The sequence below is a fragment of the Pollicipes pollicipes genome, unplaced genomic scaffold, assembly GCF_011947565.3.
Source record: "Pollicipes pollicipes isolate AB1234 unplaced genomic scaffold, Ppol_2.1 Scaffold_6138;HRSCAF=7277_pilon_pilon_pilon, whole genome shotgun sequence".
Taxonomy (NCBI): Eukaryota; Metazoa; Arthropoda; class Thecostraca; order Pollicipedomorpha; family Pollicipedidae; genus Pollicipes; species Pollicipes pollicipes.
In genome coordinates, this window is record NW_023596818.1 from 29061521 (window position 1) to 29084143 (window position 22623).

General features: G+C 65.1%; 1 protein-coding gene across 1 annotated transcript in view; it reads right to left on the reverse strand.

Annotated features, from left to right (window-relative positions):
* LOC119105952 (neural-cadherin-like) overlaps positions 1-19980 on the reverse strand; it is a 64051-nt gene extending 44071 nt beyond the window's left edge. Inside the window, 4 exon segments of the mRNA XM_037229530.1 lie at positions 3289-3480; positions 4278-4301; positions 19390-19527; positions 19530-19980. Coding sequence (XP_037085425.1) covers positions 3289-3480; positions 4278-4301; positions 19390-19527; positions 19530-19965 — 790 coding nt within the window. The 5' untranslated portion in view covers positions 19966-19980.
* Positions 19981-22623: the final 2643 nt, after the last annotated feature.

Genomic DNA, 22623 nt, shown 5'->3' on the forward strand with positions numbered 1-22623 from the left:
ACCGTCGCCAGAGGCCTGCCGATATACTCCAGCAGTGGCACGGCACCGTCGCCAGAGGCCTGCCGATATACTCCAGCAGTGGCACGGCACCGTCGCCAGAGGCCTGCCGATATACTCCAGCAGTGGCACGGCACCGTCGCCAGAGGCCTGCCGATATACTCCAGCAGTGGCCACGGCACCGTCGCCAGAGGCCTGCCGATATACTCCAGCAGTGGGCACGGCACCGTCGCCAGAGGCCGGCCGATATACTCCAGCAGTGGCACTGCACCAAGTCGCCAGAGGGCCTGGCCGATATACTCCAGCAGTGGCACGGCACCGTCGCCAGAGGACCTACTCCAGCAGTGGCACGGCACCGTCGCCAGAGGCCTGCCGATATACTCCAGCAGTGGCACGGCACCGTCGCCAGAGGCCTGCCGATATACTCCATCAGTGGCACGGCACCGTCGCCAGAGGCCTGCCGATATACTCCAGCAGTGGCACGGCACCGTCGCCAGAGGCCTGCCGATATAACTCCAGCAGTGGCACGGCACCGTCGCCAGAGGCCTGCCGATATACTCCAGCAGTGGCACGGCAACCGTCGCCAGAGGCCTGCCGATATACTCCAGCAGTGGCACGGCACCGTCGCCAGAGGCCTGCCGATATACTCCAGCAGTGGCCACGGCCACCGTTGCCAGAGGCCTGCCGATATACTCCAGCAGTGGCACGGCACCGTCGCCAGAGGCCTGCCGATATACTCCAGCAGTGGCACGGCAACCGTTGCCAGAGGCCTGCCGATATACTCCAGCCAGTGGCACGGCACCGTTGCCAGAGGCCTGCCGATATACCCAGCAGTGGCACGGCACCGTCGCCAGAGGCCCTGCCGATTATACTCCAGCAGTGGCACGGCACCGTCGCCAGAGGCCTGCCGATATACTCCAGCAGTGGCACGGCACCGTCGCCAGAGGCCTGCCGATATACTCCAGCAGTGGCCCGGCACCGTCGCCAGAGGCCTGCCGATATACTCCAGCAGTGGCACAGGCACCGTCGCCAGAGGCCTGCCGATATACTCCAGCAGTGGCACAGCACCGTCGCCAGGAGGCCTGCCGATATACTCCAGGGCAACCGTCGCCAGAGGCCTGCCGATATACTCCAGCAGTGGCACGGCACCGTCGCCAGAGGCCTGCCGATTCGCCAGCGCCGAGCCCCACCATCCGAGCGAGCCGAGCCCAGCCACGCCAGTCTCTCAGCGCCCGCCTGCCCCTCTCCGTCTCTCAGTGATCACGGGGGAGGTCGAGTTCGGACCACCTCTCCAGCGCCGCCGTTGGCAGAGCCGGCCGCGGACGACGGCGGCCGCCGGTCCATGCTGTCGCGTTGCGGACGCCGCGTCGGCGCACCGGACCGCAGCCGGTCCAGGGCTGGACCGGGAGAGACTAGACCAGACCAGATCGAACCACACCGGCTCAAAATGAACCTAACCACTTCACGATGGAGCGGATCACGCCATGCGATAGTCCTGACCAAACCCAACCAGACAACAATTCCCATCGGACCAGGCTAGCGCCAGTGCACTGTCGCCGGCTTCGTCACCGGTGTCGGTCCGGCCGCCGCGGCGAGCCCCGGACCGGCGAGGCCGCACGTGGACGCCCGCCGCGCTGCAGAGCTGCAGCATTGCTCGATCAGATCGGGTCGGAGCTGCAGATGCGTCCTGCTGACGGAACCATCGCTCACGAGTCGCTACGACTGCAGACTACAACAGCGAGAGCCGAGCTGATCGCCCTCCGCCGCACTTGATCATTCTCCTCGGCCTGCGGATTACCAAGTTAATTAATTAGCTTATCGGCTGCTGCGGCCATCAAACGTGCCGTTCGGGCAGTCGCCAGGTACGGTTAGGTCTAATCTTCTCTGTACGTGAGTGGAATGCTGGCTGATTGAAGTGGCCATACAACAGAAGTCCGGTGGTCGTAGGCTCTAGCAGCCTCGACAAATACCGGCGTTTCCATCTCAATATGCAATATAACGCCTGGGTAAGATACCAGCATCAATTTCCTTCAAGCAAGCATGTCGTCTATGAATAAAAACGAATCCTTATAAGGAAACGTATAAGGCTTCAAAAAAAAAACGAAGAGCAGACTCCATCCGGCCAAATCAAACATATGAGCAATTCAAACCCAACGGGGTGCTCCCGGCTAACAAAGGTCGGGAGTTTCCGAGCGCCGCCACAATCGAAACAATTCCGTGTCCATCTCAGCATGATGAACCGCAATCCCGCAGCCGAGCGATTCTCGTCGGCGATCACACCGGCGCGGCGGCTGAGCCGGGCTGGGCGCCGCAGCGCCGTCCGTCGGGGGCACTCCGGCGGCGGCCGAACACAAACCGCTCTGTCTGAGTGTCGCCGGCCGCTCGCCGGCCCCGATCAATACACCGGCGAACGGGCCGGCAGCGCCCGGGGAACCGACAGTGAAAACCGGCCGCAGTGCTCGACGGCAGCGTGTCTGCGACCTCCGCCGGCGCCCGCAGGGCACGGCTGGGGCGACGGGGGTCGCGAGCCGGCGCCGGCCAGCCGGGTCGCGCCGCTTGGGGCCAGCGCGGCGCCGCCGGACGGGCGGGGCCGCACCCGGCCCGGCCCGGCGCGCGCAGTCGCCGGCCCGGCGCGCAACGAGCGAACGCTCCGCCCGCCCGCGGGCCCCGCGGACCCACCCAGCCCGAACAATGACAACGCGGCCCGGCGGCGGCAACAATCCACCGGTGCGAGCGGCCGCGTCCGCCGCCGGCGTCCGGCTGCCGACTAACGAGCCCATGCGTCACCGTCGCGCCGCGTCGCGCCCAAATGAGGAGGCCCGAATCGGCTAATTGAAGACTGGCATGATGAGCCGAAATGACGCCGATTTACTCCGCGGGACGCCGGCGACGGCGGCCGGCCCCACGCTCTGCACAGCGGAAATGGCCCGGATGAAAATGGCCCAGCGTCCACGCCGTGCAATCCACAAGGAATGCGGATAACGATCCGGCCCGGACTCGGCGGAGTCCCACGGAGTCCGCGGTGTCCGCTGGCGTTCAGAGGCGGCCACACGTCACGGCCGAGGCCGGACGACGGAGGAGCCGGACCAGCCGAGCTCCTCCCGACTCCCGGCCGGAGACAGCGCGTCCCGAGGCGATTGCGACGCACACCGGCCGGCGCCCGACGGCTCCCGAGCCAATCGACACCCCTGCGAGTGACTGGCCGGGCGGGAAGGAGGGTCGCCGCCGGCTCGGGCTCGACCCGGCGCCGCGCCATCTCCCGCGCCTCGGCCGCGGCGGCAACCCACTCACTCCGGTCCTTGACGAGGAAGTAGTGGATGTTGTGGTGGGTGTCCGGGTCGCGCGCCTGCAGCGTGAACACGGGCGTGTTGGGCGGCGCGTTTAGCTTCACCACCGCCTGCATGGGCAGCGGCCGGTTGATGAAGTACGGGTTCTCGTCGTTGTCGTCCTCCACGCGGATGATGATGCGCTGGTTGTCCTGGTCTGGAACACGGCGGGGGCGCCGGTCAGCGGGGGCCGCGCGGACGACGGCACGCCGGCCGACACCGGCACCACAGAGCGGCGAGACGGCGGCACGGGAGCCTGCTCCGGCGGTCTCCGGCACCGGCCCGGGCCAGCCAGACGCCCGCTGACACCGGGGGACGACGGCGCTCACGGGGAGGGTGCGCAGAGCTCGTGTCGCGCGCTGATGAAACATTAGCACATTCGCTGCTTTAAAGACGGCACGCCGGGACACACAAATGGCATGTGAAGTTACGCATGCGGCTCTCCGACCAGCAAACATTTTTTAAGGTGCTAGTGGTCAGCACCTGCGCGTTGATGATCTAGCAACTGCGGCAGCGCAAGCACTCTGCCCGGACGCCACAAAGCCACTACAACACATAACGGCACATGCTGGCGTCGTGCGCAGTTTACAAAAGCAGTTGAGCATGTGTCGTGATCTGCCCATGCTCTCCGCGTAGCAGTGCGGCTGGAGCACGTCACGCCGATGGCCTGCATCCCAGTGTCGGCCGGCGGCTGCCGACAGCACCATCGCCGCCAGCCGGGCCTGGCGGGCCCTAAGCCGAGGCCGGTGGCCGGCGGGCCGGCGGGGCCGGCGGGGCGGCGGGACAGCGCGTGACCGTAATGACGGTGTGGCCGCCCCCGGCGCGCGGCCGCCATCGAGCCGCGGGCCGCGGGGCGGGGTGCGACAAACGGCAGCGCATGCAACATGCTACAGTCGGGACCGGACCCCGGGCCGGCCACAGCAAGAGGAGTCCGGCTTCCCGTACGGTACTCACAGGTGCCTCCTTTGTACGACAGTACTTGAAACAACAGAACATTGACGTCGGGGGCGTGAACACGAACGGGGTGAGGTCAGTTATGAGGTGAGGTCAGAGGTCAGTCGTTTAAGTGGTAAGTCCAGTGACACGGTGCGCAGATGCACGGACAGCACATAACATCTCACGAACACGATGTCCCGCTAACAGCTCGACGTCCTGCGAACCCCGCCACAACGCATGCCCACTCGATCCAGTACAAACTTCATTCAGCACGGCAACACACGGACCAGGGAAATAATTAAAACTGCCAGCACCGCCGGCCGCCGAGCACGCCAACGTCAAATCGCCAAATCCCGTGACCTCCGGTCATTGAGTGAGCCCAGTGACCGGAGCGAGCCCAGTGACCGGCCAGCCGCTAATTGAGCCCTGACCCCAGGCGGCAGCACATTCCTGGCCCGAGAAATTAACACCAGCCGACCGGGCGCGCCTCACGTCCCAACGAGAACGCGCAATATGTCGGCGGCGGTGGCCGTCCGGCGCGGTGCGGCCATGTTTTTGCCGCTGCGGCACGCGGGGAAGGACCGGGGGCCGGCCGGCCGCGGCGCCCGCTGGGCTCCAGCCGGGCACGTCCAGGGGCGGGCCGTCGGCGGGTCATCCCCGCCAGCGCCGGCCCCGCTGGGAGTCTGTCCCCGACAGTGCCGGCTGCGACGCTGGGAGTCTGTCCCCGACAGTGCCGGCTACGACGGTAGTCCGCTTCGCTGGTCACGTCCGAGCGACCCGTCGCCCAGTGGCGGTGGCGCGGCGTGCTGTGACACCCGAGACCGGACACGCCAGCCCGCAGACGGCCGAGTGGACGCCGGACTAGCCCAGGATGTCTATTTTCAGGAGGTCTATTTTTGGTGTCCTTTATCAGAACGTCTCCTTTCATAAGGCGTGCGCACATGACGCCTGCATGAAGAGCATATCAGTCGGAAGGCCTACGGTCAGAAACATGAAGGCCTAAACATGATTTGAGTTAAGGTTTCGGGACCCGACGTTGACAAAAAAATATTACGAAAAAATCATATTTGTACCAAATAAAACATGCAGAATAATCGCAATAAAACTGAAAACATCTACATTAATGTCCATAGCACAAGCATAAGTGCATACATTTCAATGAAATGGAATTTATTCAACTGCACCCTGCAACTGTAACTGTATGGACAGGTTATTGCAATCGGACACCAGTCTTAGACCGAGCGTTTTCAACACATGGAAAGGACAGTTCTAAACACAAATTTATCGATGTTGAACCAAACATCAGATATGATGAAATAAGCTCGCTATAGCTATTGGCATACTTTAAAGTGAAAAGGGCTACTCCAGACAAGAGCTTTTTCTGCTCCTCAATATGCTCTTATGCTGCCTGTCATTGTTTGGGCGCGTCATGGAACCTTTGTATGACATAGAGTCGCTGCCAAACTAGACATGCGAAATTGCCACCCTACGCTATCACTTGAAGTACTTCGAATTTGCCGAGAGATGATAGCACGGGTGCTGCAAGTGTTCACTGAGCCACATATCGTTAAGTGCTCGTGTTTGGCACCCCCGTGGTGTTCTTGCATATTGTCCCGTGAGTCTACAGAGTTTACTTGCATTGGACATACTTGCTTACGGCATTTTTCGAAGTTATTCGATTGCAAGTCTTACTTCCGTAATAACAAGTCATAATCTCCAACTTCTTACAAAATGTAGCGCAACACGCGATCCGGGCCGAGACGCGCCTCGGGGGGCCCCAAACGAGGCCCCAGCGCACACTCCGGCGGGTTCATGCGCGACCCGGGGCTCGAGGTTAGACCCGGGCGTGTCTAGTCCTGCCCTACCGCCATTTCCCCTCCTCCCACAACCTTGAAATGGTCATTCCCGGTGCGAAACGGGCTAATCCAAACAACCAATCGTGACTGAGCCCTGTGCAACTGGTTCAACATTCATGGAGAGCCAATGGACGTCCGCAACATTAGGAAATCGCGCACACGGAGGCCTGACCTAAGCGGCTCCACGATACTATAATTATGGCCTTGAACGCCGCATGGCCTATGGGCTGGCAGGATATTTGAACGACGTTGTCGTGGAGTGCAGCTAAGAAACTGGCGGGTCTTAGGTCTAAATAAGGACAGGGCTGTGAATTATTGTTGAAGTGAACCCATATGTGATATGTGAATTGATATTCAAATTGGCCACTTCAGTTTAAAATCTCACACACATGTGGAACACTTTCAGTGTAAAAACATCCAAATCTTCAGATTTTGGCACGTCTTTTCGAAACATCGCGAAATCAATGAGCACATGTACTCCACTGTTGACCATTGACCGTCCGCTGAGCGTCCGCTGGCGGTCAACCGCAACGGATATCCGACTAGAGTCGAATCGGATTGTCTTGCAGCTATGGCAGAGCTTGATTTGATTAAACTTTGAGAACAGTAAGAGCCCATGTTGTCAACCCCATCACTTCCAAATTTTCATTACAAAAAACAGATCATCCAAGGTCTTAAAACCTTGATACAAGCATAAATCTACGTAAGCTTTCTGAGCATAGACGTGCTGAAGTGGGCATTCCGACCCACAAATGTCTTTGGCGCCTTATCAGGGTGCATGTCAAACACGGTACTTGGACAGGTTCCGGGTGCATGCGTTGGAAATTGTTGCCCTTTTTTTGTGTCACCCTCAAAGTGAAGGGTGTGGAGCGCAAAAGCCTTTCCCGGAATCACGTACGTGTCTTTGTCGCCTCCGTTGTCTGGGGGAAAGATGCTCGACTCGCCATCCAGCGGCGCTGGGTACGAGCGCCGGGGCCGGTGCATTGTTTGGCCTGACTGACGTGGGAAGTCCAGCTGGCGACGGGCCGGTGGTCAGCCCAGGCCCGGACCGGCCGTGCCGCCACAAGGTGCGGCGTAAAGCCCTCCGCAGTTCTGTCTGATGAAAGGGTGGATGATTGTCCGTTTAAACTGGGTGGTACATCTTTGCTAGTTTGTGGGTTCAGAGTGCACTGAGCAGGCTAGATGGTAATAATATCCACAAATATCGCCGCCCTAACGCCTGCCGGTCTCGCCCCCCGCGCCTCCAGTCGGCCAGACGACCGGGCTGTTATGCCCATCTGGCCGGTGCCGGGCTGTGTCCGGCACATCCCTTGGTCCGCGATTCGCGTCCCATCCGCCCGCGTTCGGCTGCGGTCACGTCAGCGGCGCTCGAGGCCACGCCCGCGGAGGCCCGCGGAGGCCCGCGGACGCCCGCCGAGGCCCGCGGACGACCGCGGAGGCCCGCGGACACCCGCCGACGCCCGCCGAGGCCCGCGGACACCCGCCGAGGCCCGCGGACACCCGCGGAGGCCCGCGGACGCCGTCACCGCGGCCCGAGCGGCGACTGCGCCTCTGCTCCGGCCGGCTGCGGATGGCGGCCGACGTCACGGTGAGCTGGCCAGTCAGCCGGCCGAAGTCGCAGCAGGGCGGCGGCAGCGGAGGCGATATCGGACGGAGCCGACGTCAGCGGGGCCACATCGCCCCGAGCCGGCGGCACTGGCCCGAAGGCTACTGCATCAGGCGCCCCGACAGCAGAGGATCCGACATCGGGCGTCCCGACATCACAGGGTCACTCATCCGACGGTCGGACATCACGGCCGGCTGACGTCGGCTGGGCCGCGGGGCGGCATTCCATCACCCTGTGGGCGGCGTCCGGCCGGCCCCATTGTCACCCGGACAGGGTCGGCCCGGCACGGCCGGCCGCGGCGCCGACCCCCGCCGGGCCGCGGCCGAGCCTCCACACCACGCGCGCCGCCAGCCCGACTCCCTCCGATCGGAACTTCATCACGCTCAGAGCCATTACTCAGCGTCAATGAGCGTGGCCACGCTGGCAGGCGCGGTCAGCAGGCTACACCTGTCCCCGTCAGATGTCACACGCCACGTCACAGCGTCAACGTGCAGCGCCAGGCCTTGACAGTGCCTCGCCGCCGCCGGGACGCCCCGGGACGCCCCGGGCCGGCCGGTCGTCCGGTCGGCGGCGGCCCTCCCTGGCGCACTCCTGGAGCCGCCCCTGCCGCGGAGGGGCGGCCGTCGCCGGCCGGCGGGCGCCGCTGAGCTCCGGCCGGGCGGCGGAGCGCACCACCGCCGCCTCTCGCTGCCGGCGCCGGCCAGTTGCCACCGCCCGCCGGTGGCACGCGGCTCCAGAAAGCGGGCGGCCATGCACATGATCGGATAGAACGTGGCCTTTTTCGGCCGGCGAGGCGCGAGGGTCGCTGCACGGGAAGCGCGAGGGGGGAGGGGAGGAGCACAGCCGCCGGCGGCGCGTGGCCTGCGCGGTCAGGCATCACGCCCAGCTCAGCACCTGTTAACGGCGGCAGGTGCTCTCCGCTGGATCGGGACACCGGCGAGCGTTGGACAGTTGGATTGGGCTGCTTGACGGCAGGGCGGAAATGTGCAGAGTTGGAGTGTAGAAAAAGAGAAATCAAAATTGTGAGAACGTCTGATCTGTACCAGCAGCGGCTACATACAATTCAAATTTTCTTTAGACCGCACCTATCATTTCTCATCTCGCCCCACCGTTCAGCGTTCGGATTAACATTCGTATACTGCCACGGCAAGTGGAGCGTAAGGTCTTGGTGTGAACGAATGGCGAGCATATTCTTCTGGACGGAGGGTTCAACAGCAGGTCATTTTTCCATGTTGTGGTGCCAGGGCTCTGACTGCCGCCGGCGCGCACATCTCGCGTGCAGTGCTGTGGGCGACAGGCGACCTTGCAGTCCGCCCGCCCGAAGCGCACGCAGGCGACCAGCGCTGTGCGTGTTGTAGTGCCCGCCGCCACCAACATCGGGCATTTGATTTTTCAGAGCGGCTCGTCCATCGCGCGTTGCGGTTTCTTGCGCGCCCCTCTGACGTGGGAAAGCGCCCCCTGCAGGTCCTTTCGGCCGCGGAGGTGAACATTTTCCAGACGTCGGTTGGGTTTCGCCGCGTCGGCGCTCGTGTCCCGGTTGGCCTTGGCCTCGGGTTCAGCCGGTGGGAACACCTTCCCAAAGTGGCAGACGGTGGCGCCCGTGAGACCTACTCAGCCACACGAACAAAAGGGCGGGCGCTCCTCAAGCCTTCCGTGAAATAGCACACTGAATGTCATGTCACTCTGTTAAATTAACGAGGCGTGTGACGGCCCTGACCACGAGAACCGCTGCCGTTGGTTTTCCCGCCACTTGAAACGAAAGGGAGGAGAGGGTACAGGCTGAGAGCGAGCCGCGCCAGCCGCGCCCAGCACGTTATCCGTTCCACCAGTCGACCCCGGTGGCAGCCCCGACGGAACACCCGCCCCGCACCCTCATCGTCCGCCGCGCCGTCGCGCCCCTGACCGCTGCCGACCCGGGCCGGGCGCCGCCGAGTTCGCCGCGAGGTGTGCGTACGTGCCCTTCCCCGCCCCCCGTTCCTCCGCGGGCCCAGGTGTGACCCGGCCGGGTCGGATCGATCGGCAGGCGGGCCCTCTCGGTCCGATCGATGCCGCCGGGCGCGACGGGCCAAGCCGCTGCGGTGAGCCAGCCGGCGAGACGGAGGCCGGCGCGGCGGCGGCGCCGGCCAGGGGAGCGGCGGCACGGCCGAGGGCGCGGCACTAAGGGATGAGGGGAGGGCTGGCCGGACAGCGAGTGTTGGGCAGCGGCAGCGAGGTCCCGCTCTGATCGAGTCGTTGCTGCGTTTCAAGCTGAAGCTCCGCACACAGCGCAAAGGCACGGTCACTGCCGTTCGGGCACGCGCGTGTTGATAAGAAGGTTCACCAAGCGCTAAATGACAGCGAGAGCTGTGCCCCCCCCCCCCCTCCCCACCCCCGGACAGCCGCCAGGGCATCGGTCAGCTCAACGGACCTCCGATCGGTGCACGCTTCCCGCACTGATCTGCACAGCGGCCGTAACGCGATTACCGCGGTTCGGTACGCAGACCGGCAAAGCCCGAGTGCCAATGAACGGGCTTGTTAAATGGCCAATGAAATAATGCGACCAACTACCCACTAGCAAGCGTAATGCACAGTGGTGCAAGCAATGCGGCATAAATTGCATTGTATCCCTGGCAGCACCGCAAGGTTTCATGAAACGGCACACTGCAGAAGAGGAAACATCCGCCTGGTAATCGGCTTAAGTGTTTTGGCCTCATGCATATTCGTGGAGCGCGAATGCTTGCTGTCAGCCAGCGACCGACCAAGCCATCCTTGCAAGCTTCACCAGCGAATAAATAATCTCCTATTTCCCGAGTCAGACAGATTGCAGGGACCTGTGTCTACCTCATTGTTATTTTCAATGGAGCATTAGGTAGTCGTGTCGGCAAATTGGACGATGGTTTGAACAGCGCGGACTCAGCTCCTAAGGAACGGTCGAATGCACTCCACATATTTTCAACGGAAAGGGTGGATGATATGTATAGGATGGCCGGAGGACAAAGGGCTTCAAAAGACTACAGACTTTGCGCGATATAACCAAAAGCAAAACCAAAAGCAAAAAAAGCGTGCATAACTAAACCAGACCCGATTCGTCACAGAAGGTCACGAAGCACCATTCATAGATATGATAAGATATTTCGTTCCCAGCCGAGCCTCTGGACATCTTCGACACGTCGGCGTTCCATCAAAGCAGCCTCTCATTCGTTTGCCGCTGCCTCCCCGAGGTGGTAGTGCGTGTCCCTAGGTCACACTGCCCGCACGTGTCTTAACCCTGCCCACATCGGCCCACAACTCAGCCATGAGCCAAAAGCTACGTCGTTCGGACGGACGGGAGTCAGGAAGTTCGCATGAACGGAGCCTCCGTGCCTCGCAGAACACAGCGGCACCCAGCCGACCGCCGGGTTTGCGCGGACCAGACCGTCGCCCCTTTGAGAGCGCTCGCCGCTGCACGGGCACGCGGCGGTGTCGATCGCAGCCGTCACGCCCCCGCAGACCGGCACCGGTCACTCCAATACCGACCCGCGCACGTCCAGCATCCCCATCGTCAGGTCAGACGGCGTCGCTGGCGGCGTCGCTGGCAGCGTCTCGGCGCGTCCCGCCCGCCGGCACGCCCGCCTCCCGTCTCGCTGCGCCTCGCGGTCTCGCCTGCCGCGCCGCGGCCGGCCGGCAGGCGAGCGGCGCGGCGCCGCCGGCGCGCCCCGCGGCGCCGCGCCGCTCGGCCGTTTTGGCGGCGCGGCGTCACGCGACCCGGCCGGCTCGACGCTCGCGAACAATGGCCAGCCGGCCGCCAATTAAGCGGCCAGGGGCGCGTCTCGCCGGCCGGCCGGTGACTCACGGGACGCGCGCGCCCCACCGAGACGAGAGGCGGCCGCGCTAACGACGTTAGCGACGACGGGCGGACGGGCGCGCACCGCGGCTGGGACGTGAGGAGGGGCCGTGGGTCCCACGAGAGCAGCGGGTGTGAGGAAGGGCCGTGGGTCCCACGAGAGCAGCGGGGTGCGAGGAAGGGTCGCCGGCCCCCGAGAGCCGCAAGGACGCCGAGGTGGAGATGCTCGTCTTTGCGCCGCGGCTGGGATGCGAGGAAGGGCCGTGGGTCCCACGACAGCAGCGGGTGCGAGGAAGGGTCGCCGGTCCCGATAGCCCCCGCTGGGACGCCGAGGCGGAGCTGCTCGTCTCCGTAAAGCTGCTGGGGCGTGAGGAAGGGTCGCGGCGTGAGGAAGGCTCGCGGCTGCCAGCGGCGCCGCTGGGGGTGCTGAGAAAGCCCGGTCGTCTCGTCAGACACGTCACCAGCGATGCGACGACACAGCACGCCTGGCGCAAACGGCGGGCGGGAAGACTCGCGAGAAACGCAGCGATCAGTGTCCCAGCGCGTACGAGGAAGGAACGGCGGCACACAGTCGAGGACTGCGATATCCAGGGGCCACGAACCGGGGAGAGGGGGAGAGGGCAGAGCGAGAGGGCATGGGCGGCTAACCCCCAGTTAAAACAAGACGGCATTTACCCGTCGCTTTGCACGGTCGCGAATTGGTTTCAAAGTGTTACCAAGTCGAAACAATGCCGCCGCCCGACTTCGAGAGAGCTGACGCGTTGTTGGCGAGAGTAGACAGCCGGCGCAGGCTGTTTGCACCACGAGCTCTCGGCCGGGCCCGCCGCAGCTGTGCCGCCATCCACCACTCCTCAGCCGGCCGCCGGCGTGGTCACGTGATGCAGCGGCCGGCCGGCGGCGCGGGTCACGTGACCGTGCGGGCGGCGGCGGCGGGACGCGCGCGCGCGCAGCCGTCGCCGGCTATCGATTGAGAGATGAGCCGGGCCGGGCTTGGCCGGGCCCGCTGTGCCCCGACACGGCCTCGTTCAGACAACGGCGCGCGCCTGTCAGCACCGGCGCCGCTCCGGCGACGGCTGGAGCCGGGCTGTGCACAGAGGCCGATGCTCAGCCCCGCACGGCGATAGCACGTCACAACGCAGGGAAGAGTCGGCGGGCAGTTCCTTATCGGCTGCTCGCAGCTCTGGGTTGGAGGAATTGGGGAAGAGGTTGTACAGCAAGGCACAGTGACTGTTCATGAAGCCGTCATCTCAGAGAAAGCTCGCAGGCCACAAGGGTAATGGGAATAATGAGAACAATGAAGATTGCACTAATAAGCATTCCAGCGCCGACAGACATCACCAGCATCCCTAAACTTCAGCTGTGCATGCAACGTACATAAATTCGACTCCCATGGGTTGAGTACACATCCCCACATCCATCCATTCGCTGCGATGCGTGCAGCGCGCCGGCAGTCGGGGCGGCGCTCACGGGGATACGGCCGCGCGAGCTGGCGGCGAGGCCACAGACCGCGCCCGCCGCCGGCAAGCTCCCGCTCCGGCTGTTTATCATCCGCAGCGGGGCTGCAGAGGGACTGCAGCGGCGAGCCGCGCCGCTCGGGACAACCCCACGGCGCCGCTGCGGTCACAGCCGCGCCACCATCCTAGCCGGCACGGCTGGCCGCCGTAAGCGGGTCCACATCCACACACGGGCGGGAAGGGGGCCGGGCCCGGGGCCCGGGCCGGCGCCGCTGCGGGCGGACGGAGACACCGCGGTGGCCTCCCAACAAGGGCCGGCTGCCGACCGGCTGCAGACGAAGGCGCTGACATGACGAAACGCTGCTGCCTGCAGCGAGGCTGCCGACCGCCCGGACAGCCGCGTCAGCACGCAGCGCGGCGGGGCGGGGTGTGGCGCGGGTGACGCCGCCGCGCCACCGGGTCCGTTCGGTCCGCGGAGCGCCCGTCACCGGTCGCGACAAACGCTGATCGAGCCGGCCGGACGCAAACAAGACGGCGTTTATAAACAGATTCGCCTGCTGACAGGCCGACACCAGCGCCGCCGGCGCCGGCGCCGGACGCGGCGGCCATGCAGCCGAGCTGACCTCGACCCGTCGGCTACGGCTTCACCTGCTGCCGACCGATGACGAGCGGGTGGAAGCGAGGAGTCGGCGTCCGCGGCGGCGGCGGCCCGCACCGGCCAGGCCGGCGCGCTGTCGGTTCGGGAGGACCCCTGGTGCGGCGAGCCCGCCCGGCCGCGGCGCCGTGCGCGGTCGCCAGATGCACCCCTTTGTTCGCCGCCCGTGAGAGAGCGGGGACCGCCGCCGGGAGGGAGGAGCACCGCTGCCAGTCCCCTCCGCCGGCGTTCCGGAGAGGGGAGCGCGACCCCTTCTGGACGCGAGCATCGCCTGACCCTGCAGTGGCCGGCGAGACACCTTAGGGCAGGGCCGAGGGGCAGCTGACGGCCGTGTTCTGCCACACCGAAGCCGTACTAAAGCCGCACGCTGGGACTTCATAAGGCGTGACGCGACAACCCTTAAAACAAGCAGCACTCATTCAATTCGGGCCGCGGAGGTGCCTGGCCTCAAAATCGCACAACTTCCGGCACCAAACACACATCCGCGCCGCGCTGCTGCATGCACGACGAGCATTAACAAGTCGACGAGCCCGGCCGCGCCGCTCCAGAGCCGGCGCCGCCACCGGGCCGGCACTCGCCCAGTCGCGGGCGGCCGTTACTGCGGTCGGTGCGGGCTCGTGCGGGCACCTTCCGGCCGCCGCCGCGCCGCCGCGCCGCCGCACCGCCGCATTCCACGCTGGCTCTGAAGGCGGCCGCCAGAGGAGGGCGGGCCCGTCGGCCCGCTAATCCGCGCGAGGAGAGCCGAGGCGATGTGGCGGAGCGCGCGTGGGGAGGGGAGACGGGCCGGGCGTCGTGAGAGATAGGGCGAAAATAAGAGCGGGATGGCTGCCCGTGAATTGAGACCGGAGAGCGAGGCGCTTCAACAACGCAATCCCCATTGGATGCTTTTAGTGTGTAGGCCCTGACCATTCCCGGCACTCACTCACCGAGCAGCTGGGCCTCTCAGAGCCCGATTGCCGAACAGTTTGGCCGGCGCCCAGGACGAGTACGTTAATTTACCAACTCGGCAGCGAGGCTTCGGGAGAGCTCCACTAAATCCCTTGGGAAATCACCGGCCCCAAGTTACCGCCCATCTGTCTACAGAGCCGACGCAGCCGTCCGCTCAGCCTCCCCGCCGCGACATCGCGTAAGCAGCTTGCGTGCACGAACAGATCCTCCGCACAATTCCCACATCGTCTGCGGTTGGCGAACGGTCCGTTACATCTTTTCAGGACCCTCCCGTAAACACGCCGTTTACGCTCGCACAAGGCGCCATAACAGCCGATTCTGCATGCAAATCCGCCGGCCGACGGCCTCGGCGCGCCCGCCGGCCGGCGGGGGAGAGCCTGCCTGCCTCGCCGCCGGGCCGCCACCGACTCCATCGCTCCACAGGCGGAGCAGGCCACGGCCCGGCGGCCGGCGCCGTCGATCGGCGGTCGACGATCGCGCCGCGGCGGCCGCGCCGCCGTCACGCCGCCACCGCGCCCGTCCCAGCGCCTGCGGCCGCGGGTCATGCCAGGGCGGGGCGCGGTCGCCGGTCACGTCGGCTCCCCACAGCCGTCGGCCGCTGTCTGCCGCGGTCGACTGCGGCGTGCCATTAGCGGCGGCCGCATGCCGCTCCGGTCCGCTTGCAGGAGAGCGCAGGGCAGCCGCTCGCTGTCGTTACGCCCGTTTACCACGCCGCCGCTCGCAACCACAGCGTTTACACGCCGGTGGTCGCAGTGGCGATGCTTTCGTGCTAGTGGCGGCGGCCTGCCGCCCCGCACTGCGGCTGTTATTTCATCAAGGGCGCCGTGTGAACGCTGGCAGGCCTGTCCACTTAGGTTAATCCGAATCCACAGGCTAATGCCAAATGAAGCGCTCAGAGACAAAAAGCTTGCTCATTCCCGCCGCGGCTTTCCAAGGACGCGACGTTAAACCGGCCACAGACAGGTTTAATCGCTGCGCGGGAACTCCCGGGACAAAGGCCTCAGATGATGACCGGTTGCGGCGGTTATTTAGCGGCGGAGACGGGACAGCGACCGACGGCGCCGCCATGGGATTATGATGAAAGGAGGGCGTCCCGGACGACTGGCTGGTCCGTGGTCTGTCTGTCGTCCCGGGCCGCCAGACTCCGGCCGTATCCCGACGCACGGTCTGCGCTCCTCGGTCCAGGCCGCGCGGTCCCCACACGGGCTAAGCTCTCGCAGCCGTCGCTGGGCCCGACTGCGTCCGGCCAGCAGCCTGCAGCCAGCGGCCAGCGGCCAGCGGCCAACAGCCAGCCGACCTGCCCACAGTGGGGAGCGGTCCATCTCCGCCGTCAGCCCGGCCCTCAGCGGCGCAGCCGGCGGCGACGGCCGTCACATTCCCGACGAACGGTTCGGCGCCGTACCGGGCCGGCCGGCCGTCACAAAGGAGCCGCCATCCGGAACGCTCGAGCGGCACGCGCACCGGGCAGGTCACCGATCCTTCGATCCTTCGCGCCGCCGGCCGCCGGGCTGCTGCGCACCTCCCACGGTTGGCCGCCCCCGCGGTCCGTCGCCGACGTCGGCGGCGTCGCTGGGGTCGACCGGGCCGTGCGACCTGCACCGGACGAGGCCGCAGCGCGCGGCCGGCGCCTGACAGCTGACGCCCGGGCGCCGGGCCGCCAGCCGGGCGAGGTCACGGCCCAGCCCGGCCCGGCCGGCTGCACCGGCCACCGTCCGAGCGGCACCCGCAGCCGCCCACCGGCCCGGACACGGCGGAGCGACCCCGGCGGCGCCGCACCGTCGCCAGGCGGCGACAGACGGACTGGGTGGGACGCGCAAACGGCGGAATGCCGGCCATGAACAGATGGGCCCGACTGAACGGTCGACGGGCCGCTCGACGGAGATGACACACGGCTCTCGCGTCGCGCGCGCGCGCCGACACGAGGACGGCGTCCACCGCTGCCACCCGGGGGACATCTCACCGCGTGAGTTACGGCGCCCATCGCGCGCGAGGCAACGTGAGGCGAACGCGACACGACCGCGGGCGCGACCGTCCACAAATCACCCGCACTCGGGCCGCAGCTCGCGGCCGCGGCGCCGAGGTGAGCGCGGCGTCCGCCTCGGCCCGCCGCCGGCCGGAGGTCATCGTCCGGCCGGCCGGCGCACGTGACCCGGGCCGCGCTGCATTCGTCATCTCGGCCCGATCGATACCTCTCCGGCGCGCGGCGGCGGATCGGGCGGCACCGCGGCGCGCCACACCGCCGCCCGCTCATGATTTAACCGGCCGGCGCCGGCGGCGGCGACGAGCCGTTTCAGACGCGGCGCGCAGCCTGCCCCGCGCGCGGGCAGGTGCTGCCAGCGCGGCCAGGCGCCGGACAGGTGCTCGGCGACAGCTCGCGGGCCCGTCACGGTCGCAGTCCGGCCCGGCGACGGCGAGCGCTGATGGCGGCCCGGCGTGGGTGCGCCGGCTGCGCCCCGGCCACCGATGCGGGTGCGGGTGCGGGTGCGGGCCGCACCGCCGCCGGCCAGCCGGCCGAGCCCAGTCGGCCAGCAGCACAGATCCCGCCGACTCCTGCAGCCGCTCGGCTTCCCTCCACGGCGCTGCGCGCTCCAAACAGTCGCCAGCGTCGCCGTTCCCGTCAAAAAGACCTCCCCACAGGCCGCCTCCAGTCCCGTGTCGCGCCGCGGTCGCACTCCGGTGGCGCGGCACCCGCGCTGGCCGCGTGCCGTGCGCGACGAGCCGGGTCCGATCGGCGGCTATCGTGCGGACATCGGCGCCCCGCCCGTTAACCGCCAACCGCCAACCGCCGCAGTCGCGGACCGGCCGCGGATGGGACGCGCCCGCCGTGCCGCCGGCCGGCAACGGCGGCGGCCGGGACTGACGACGGGGCGCGGCCGGCCCGCGGACAGACAGACACGACCCACGAGACGGGCGACAGGCCGACGGCCGGCACGGAACAATGGCCGCGTCCATTTGGAAATGGAGAGGGAAGTGACGGACAAAAGCGGACAGACGACGGCCAACCAACGGAGGGCGGAGTCAATGACGACCCGCAGCGGGACCCGGACACGGGGCGGAGGAGCGACGGACAAACGACAAACGACGAACTGACGAGGAATGAGTCGCGCTTCGAGGAAAGCCACAGCCCGGGGCTGACCGTTGCGAGTCGCCTGCCGCAACTCGAGGCAGAGAGACTCCTAGTCTGGATCCCGCCCGCATGACTCTGTTCGCTGTGAGAGCGGGCTCGAATCGCTCTCCGCGCCGCTCCAGCCCGCATCCAGCCACGCCCGTCTCCTCCATTTCGATTGGCCGTGGCAGATGGGACCACCAGCTGGTAATGTATGCATCCAACACTTGCGTACTATCGCAGACAAAAAAAAAGATCGATACCGCCCATGAGTCCCCATGTGCTGCATGCAAAAACTGAGCCAGGTGATGCGACCAGGAAGGGAGGGGCGGCGCGCTCAGGGTTAGGGGATGGGGTGGGGAGGGAACTCAGTCGGGGAACACGGTCGGGGGAGGGAACGCGTTCTGGGGAAGGGACACGGTTCGGGGGAGGGGACACGGTCCGGGGGGAGGAACACCGTCTGGGGAGAGGGAACACGGTCCGTGGAGAGGGGACACGGTCCGGGGGAAGGCGACAGTCCGGCCGCTGCGTCAGCAGCCGTTCCGCCCGGCCTCCCGACGGTCAAAGAGTGTGTGTCGGAGAGTGAGTGAGAGAGTGTCAAATGAGTGAGAGTGAGTGAGAGAGTGACCGGCCTCCCGGCGGTCAAAGAGAGTGTGTCGGAGTCGAGCGGCGCCGGTCGGTGCGCTCGCACCGCACCCCGGCACAATCGGCAGGCCCTGCGCCATTCCAGGGCGAACAGAGACGCAGCGTGCTGTTCCAAAGACGCCAAACGCCGCTACAGCCAAAGGTGACTCCACCACTTTCGCACCGTCTCGAGAGGTAAATGTTCAGGAGATCGGCAAACCAACAAACAAACCAAAACCAAAACCAAAACCAAAACCAACAACAGGAAAAAGTTCCAATCGTGAAAATTAAATCTCCGAACTGATTTCGGTGTCTCAACATGGCAAGGTTTGCAACAGCATGACGTGCGCAATGTCCACCAACATTGCACTGGGTAATACTGAAGAAGCTGGCAGCCTAAGCAGCTTGCACACAGAGCAGCGCGACAACGCAAATGTCCGAACCTCACGACCGACGTGTTTGTCACCGATATGTGTCGGGTGCAGTACCACCGGTCCCGCTAGGCAGGTCGCGGCCCACGCGACACAGCCAGACATCCGCAACTGAGACCCGCTCAGACAGCATCACAATCATCAACGCACCGTCCAATCACGGTGTGCAGCTCAGACAGCATCACAATCATCACGCGCCGCCCGACCACGGCGACACAGCCCGATAGCCGCAACTGAGGTCCGCTCAGACAGCATCACAATCATCACGCGCCGCCCGATCACGGCGACACAGCCCGACATCCGCAACTGAAACCCGCTAAGACACCGCCACAACCGACAACGCACCGTCCAATCACGGTGTGCAGCTCAGACAGCACCATAATCAACAACGCACCGTCCAATCACGGTGCGCAGCTCAGACAGCACCGCAATCGCCAGCGCGCTGTCCAATCACGACGACACAGCCCGACATCCGCAACTGAGACCCGCTCAGACACCACCACAACCCACAACGCACCGTCCAGTCACAGTGTGCAGCTCAGACAGCACCACAATCAACAACGCGCCGCCCAATCACGCGTTCAGTACAGTCACAGCGTGCCTACAGCGACCGGTGGCCGGCCGAGCCGGTGCCGAGGTTGAACTCACCTCCCTGTCCGCCCGACAGTCCGTGCACGTTCTTGACCGTCACCCAGAAGTCGATGCTCCTCTCGTGGCCCAGCTCCTCATAGTCCCAGGGCTTCTTAACGCTGACCTGGCCGTTCGGCTCGACCGTCACCCAAGGTTCTCGTCGCGGATCTTGAACGTCTCCGTCTCCAGCTCCTTCTCCAGCAGAAACATGGCCTTGCCCTCCTGGTTGCCCTCGCGCTCGCGGAACTCCAGCCGCTTGGTGGGGCGCACGGCGCGGCGCACGCGACGCTTGGCGATGTGGTGGTCATCCACCTCGCCGCCGCCGCCGACCGGCCGCCGCGGCGGGAACGCCGCCGCCGGGCCGCCGAACTCGACGTGGACGCGCGCAGGCGCGGCCGCTGCGCGCCGCCGCTTGCCGTCCCGCACGTCGCTGACCGACACCAGGATCTCGTAGGCCTTGGCCTGCGGCGCGCCGGCCAGCAGCACGCGGCCCGTCAGCGGCTCCACGACGAACACGTCACTGGGCGAGGCCAGCTGGAAGCTGAGCCGGTCGCCGTCCGCGTCCGCCGCCTCCAGCTGGCCGACGGTCGCCATGTGCGGCAGAGCGAGCGGCGCCGCGAACGTGAACAGCGGCCGCGCGAACGCCGGCGCGTTGTCGTTCTCGTCGCGCACGAGCACGTGCACGTGGCACAGGGCGCGCTCGTGGCCGGCCGGCGCCACGGCCTCGAGCACGAGGTGGTGGCGCGCGCGGCGCTCGCGGTCGAGCGGCGTCGTCGTGACAAGTCGCACGCCGGGCGCGCCGCCCGGCCGCGGCTCCAGCCGGAAGGCGCCCGCCTCGTTCCCGGCTACCAGTCCGTACGCCCCAGCGCGGCCGCCAGGATGGCGTCGGCGCCGCCACGGCCGTGCCGGCCGGCGCGTTCTCCACCACGCGGCCCTCGTAGCGCTCGCGCTCGCAGCGGAGCGGCCCGTCCGGCCTGCCCACGTGCAGCTGCAGCGTCTGCCGCTCGCCGCCCAGCTCCACATCCAGCTGGAGCGCGCGGCCGGCCAGCGGGCGCAGCGGCGCCAGCGCCATCAGCTGGCCGCTGCTTGTCAGCGCGAACCGGTCACTCAGCTCGGACGGCAGCAGGCGGGCGTTGTCGCCCAGCTCCGCCACCACGTGTCCGGCCAGCGCGTCGGCCGGTGCGTATAGGTGCTGCGCGGCGCGCGCCCACAGCGGCGCCGGCTGCCACAGGCAGCAGCAGCAGAGCAGCAGGCGCGCGGCCGCCAGGCGCAGCGCGGCCATGGCTGGCAGTGGCGGCGGCGCGGCCCTCCCGACCGGCACCGGCAATGTCGCTAGCTAGCGCTGGTCACGCGTCAAACAGTCCTGCGAATGGGCCAGAGTCAGTCGGGCGGCCGGTGCTATCGCAGGCATCGCGGTCACAGACGGCGGGCACCATGACCTGGGTCACGCTGTTGATGTTCTTCCATTAAATCAGTAACCCCGCTGCCTACTGGGACTGAGTCTGTTATACAAGTCTTACATTTTCCGTGGAACGAACAATACATTCTCCTAGACACAATAGATTTCCACCCCAGCAAAGTCCGACGTGTACATATATCGTCACCCGTAGGCCTTGCGACCGTAGCGTAGCGCCCGTCGACTGTAGCGCTAAGGACTAAGACACCGACATAATATGAGCGCCATTACCGCCTGCACTGCGCCCGTAGGGTCTGAGCTAAGGCAGAAACTTCGCAGGATTATAAAACGTTATGAGTAAAATGGCCACAGACGGATAACAAATGGATCACAAGAGCGTGTCGCAGCTTTCTACGCACTTAACTAAAACAGTTTTCTTTGGCAGGCCCATGGGCTTCCATCGTGTCCTTGAGCAACGGTTATGAACAGAAAAGTACGCTGTTTCAGGCGTTTTGAAGAAACCATTAGGGGCAGAATACAGGTTATGTCGTCAGTATTGTTCCTATGTAGCAAATGCCTCACGGGCTATGTCGTTTATCTTGAGTTAATTTTAAGGACCACGCTGCAGGCCGGCTGAGGTGAGCAGTGGCTGAAACTGGAGCATCGTCCAAAACAGATCCCAGGGACACCACACACAGCACACCGACACATGACTGACACGTCCTTCTGCTGTCACCGCAGCGTCGTGAACCAAAACACATCTTCGTCGCCTGTCGATGGTCTCGGAACATCGACGTCACAAACTTTAACCGAGTCATCGAATGGGCGCTGTCGGCTCCGCCAGCCGGCGTCCGCAGCAGGCCCGCCGTCGGCCCGTGACGACCAACCGGCCCCAGCGCGTCGCCATGTGAGCTGAGCTTCCGGAGCGGAGGCGGTGTCGTCCGACCCCGTCCCCTCCCTCCCCCACTCACCGTCGCGCTGTCGCCGTGCCAAGACAAACGCATTCCGCGGTATCTGAGAGCACACTCTCCGGTCACCTCAGCGCCAGATACTCGGCTGGGCGGCATGTCACCAGGAGCCCCGCCGGCGCCCCCCCCCCCCCCCCGGTGGCTGAGGTGCTTAGCGGTACCCCTACGGACCGCGTAATCCTCGGTGCTGAAAACACGGCCGGTGTTCACGGCTTCAATGCATTTCCCGGTGTAGCAGGCTCTTCAAGCGATCACTAGTTGCGGGTTGTCACCATATTATCTTAAGCATTTGGAACAGTCTTCTGTTTGTTCTGTTCTGAAGTTCTGTTCAGTTCTGAAACCGGCTTCGGCTTCGCGAAGCTGTAATCTTCCCCAATGACTTCGGGTTCGGATTCGGCTGTGACCCCTTTTTCCACGACCGACTCTGACTTCGACTTCAGCATCGTAGCATTCTCAAAGGTAGGATTCGGCTTCAACTTCACATTTTTAGCAGCTGTTTTCGGCTTCGGCTTCGGCATCAAGTTTTCCGCTATGGCTCTATCTTCGGTACCGAGCCAACTTAAACTGCATTAGGTTTGTCATTATTTTTCACCGCAGTTGCCGCTAAGTACGCAACAGCACTGCCTCTCCCGTTACCTCAATATACGACACAACTTTTCAAGATGGCAACGTATCTGTGACTGAAAACCAAAACCAGTCACTGAGTCGGTCATTCTTGATACCAATAAACTACCAGCGAGGGCCGGAGAGCTGCCCAAAAAGTTGTGCGCATACTAACACGGAACGGAAAACGAGGTCGATAGCTTGGGTTACCGGTAGCGTAGTGGATAAGCTGCGCATTTAGGACGCCAGGGGGTACGGGGTTCGATTCCCTCGGTGCTCGGACAG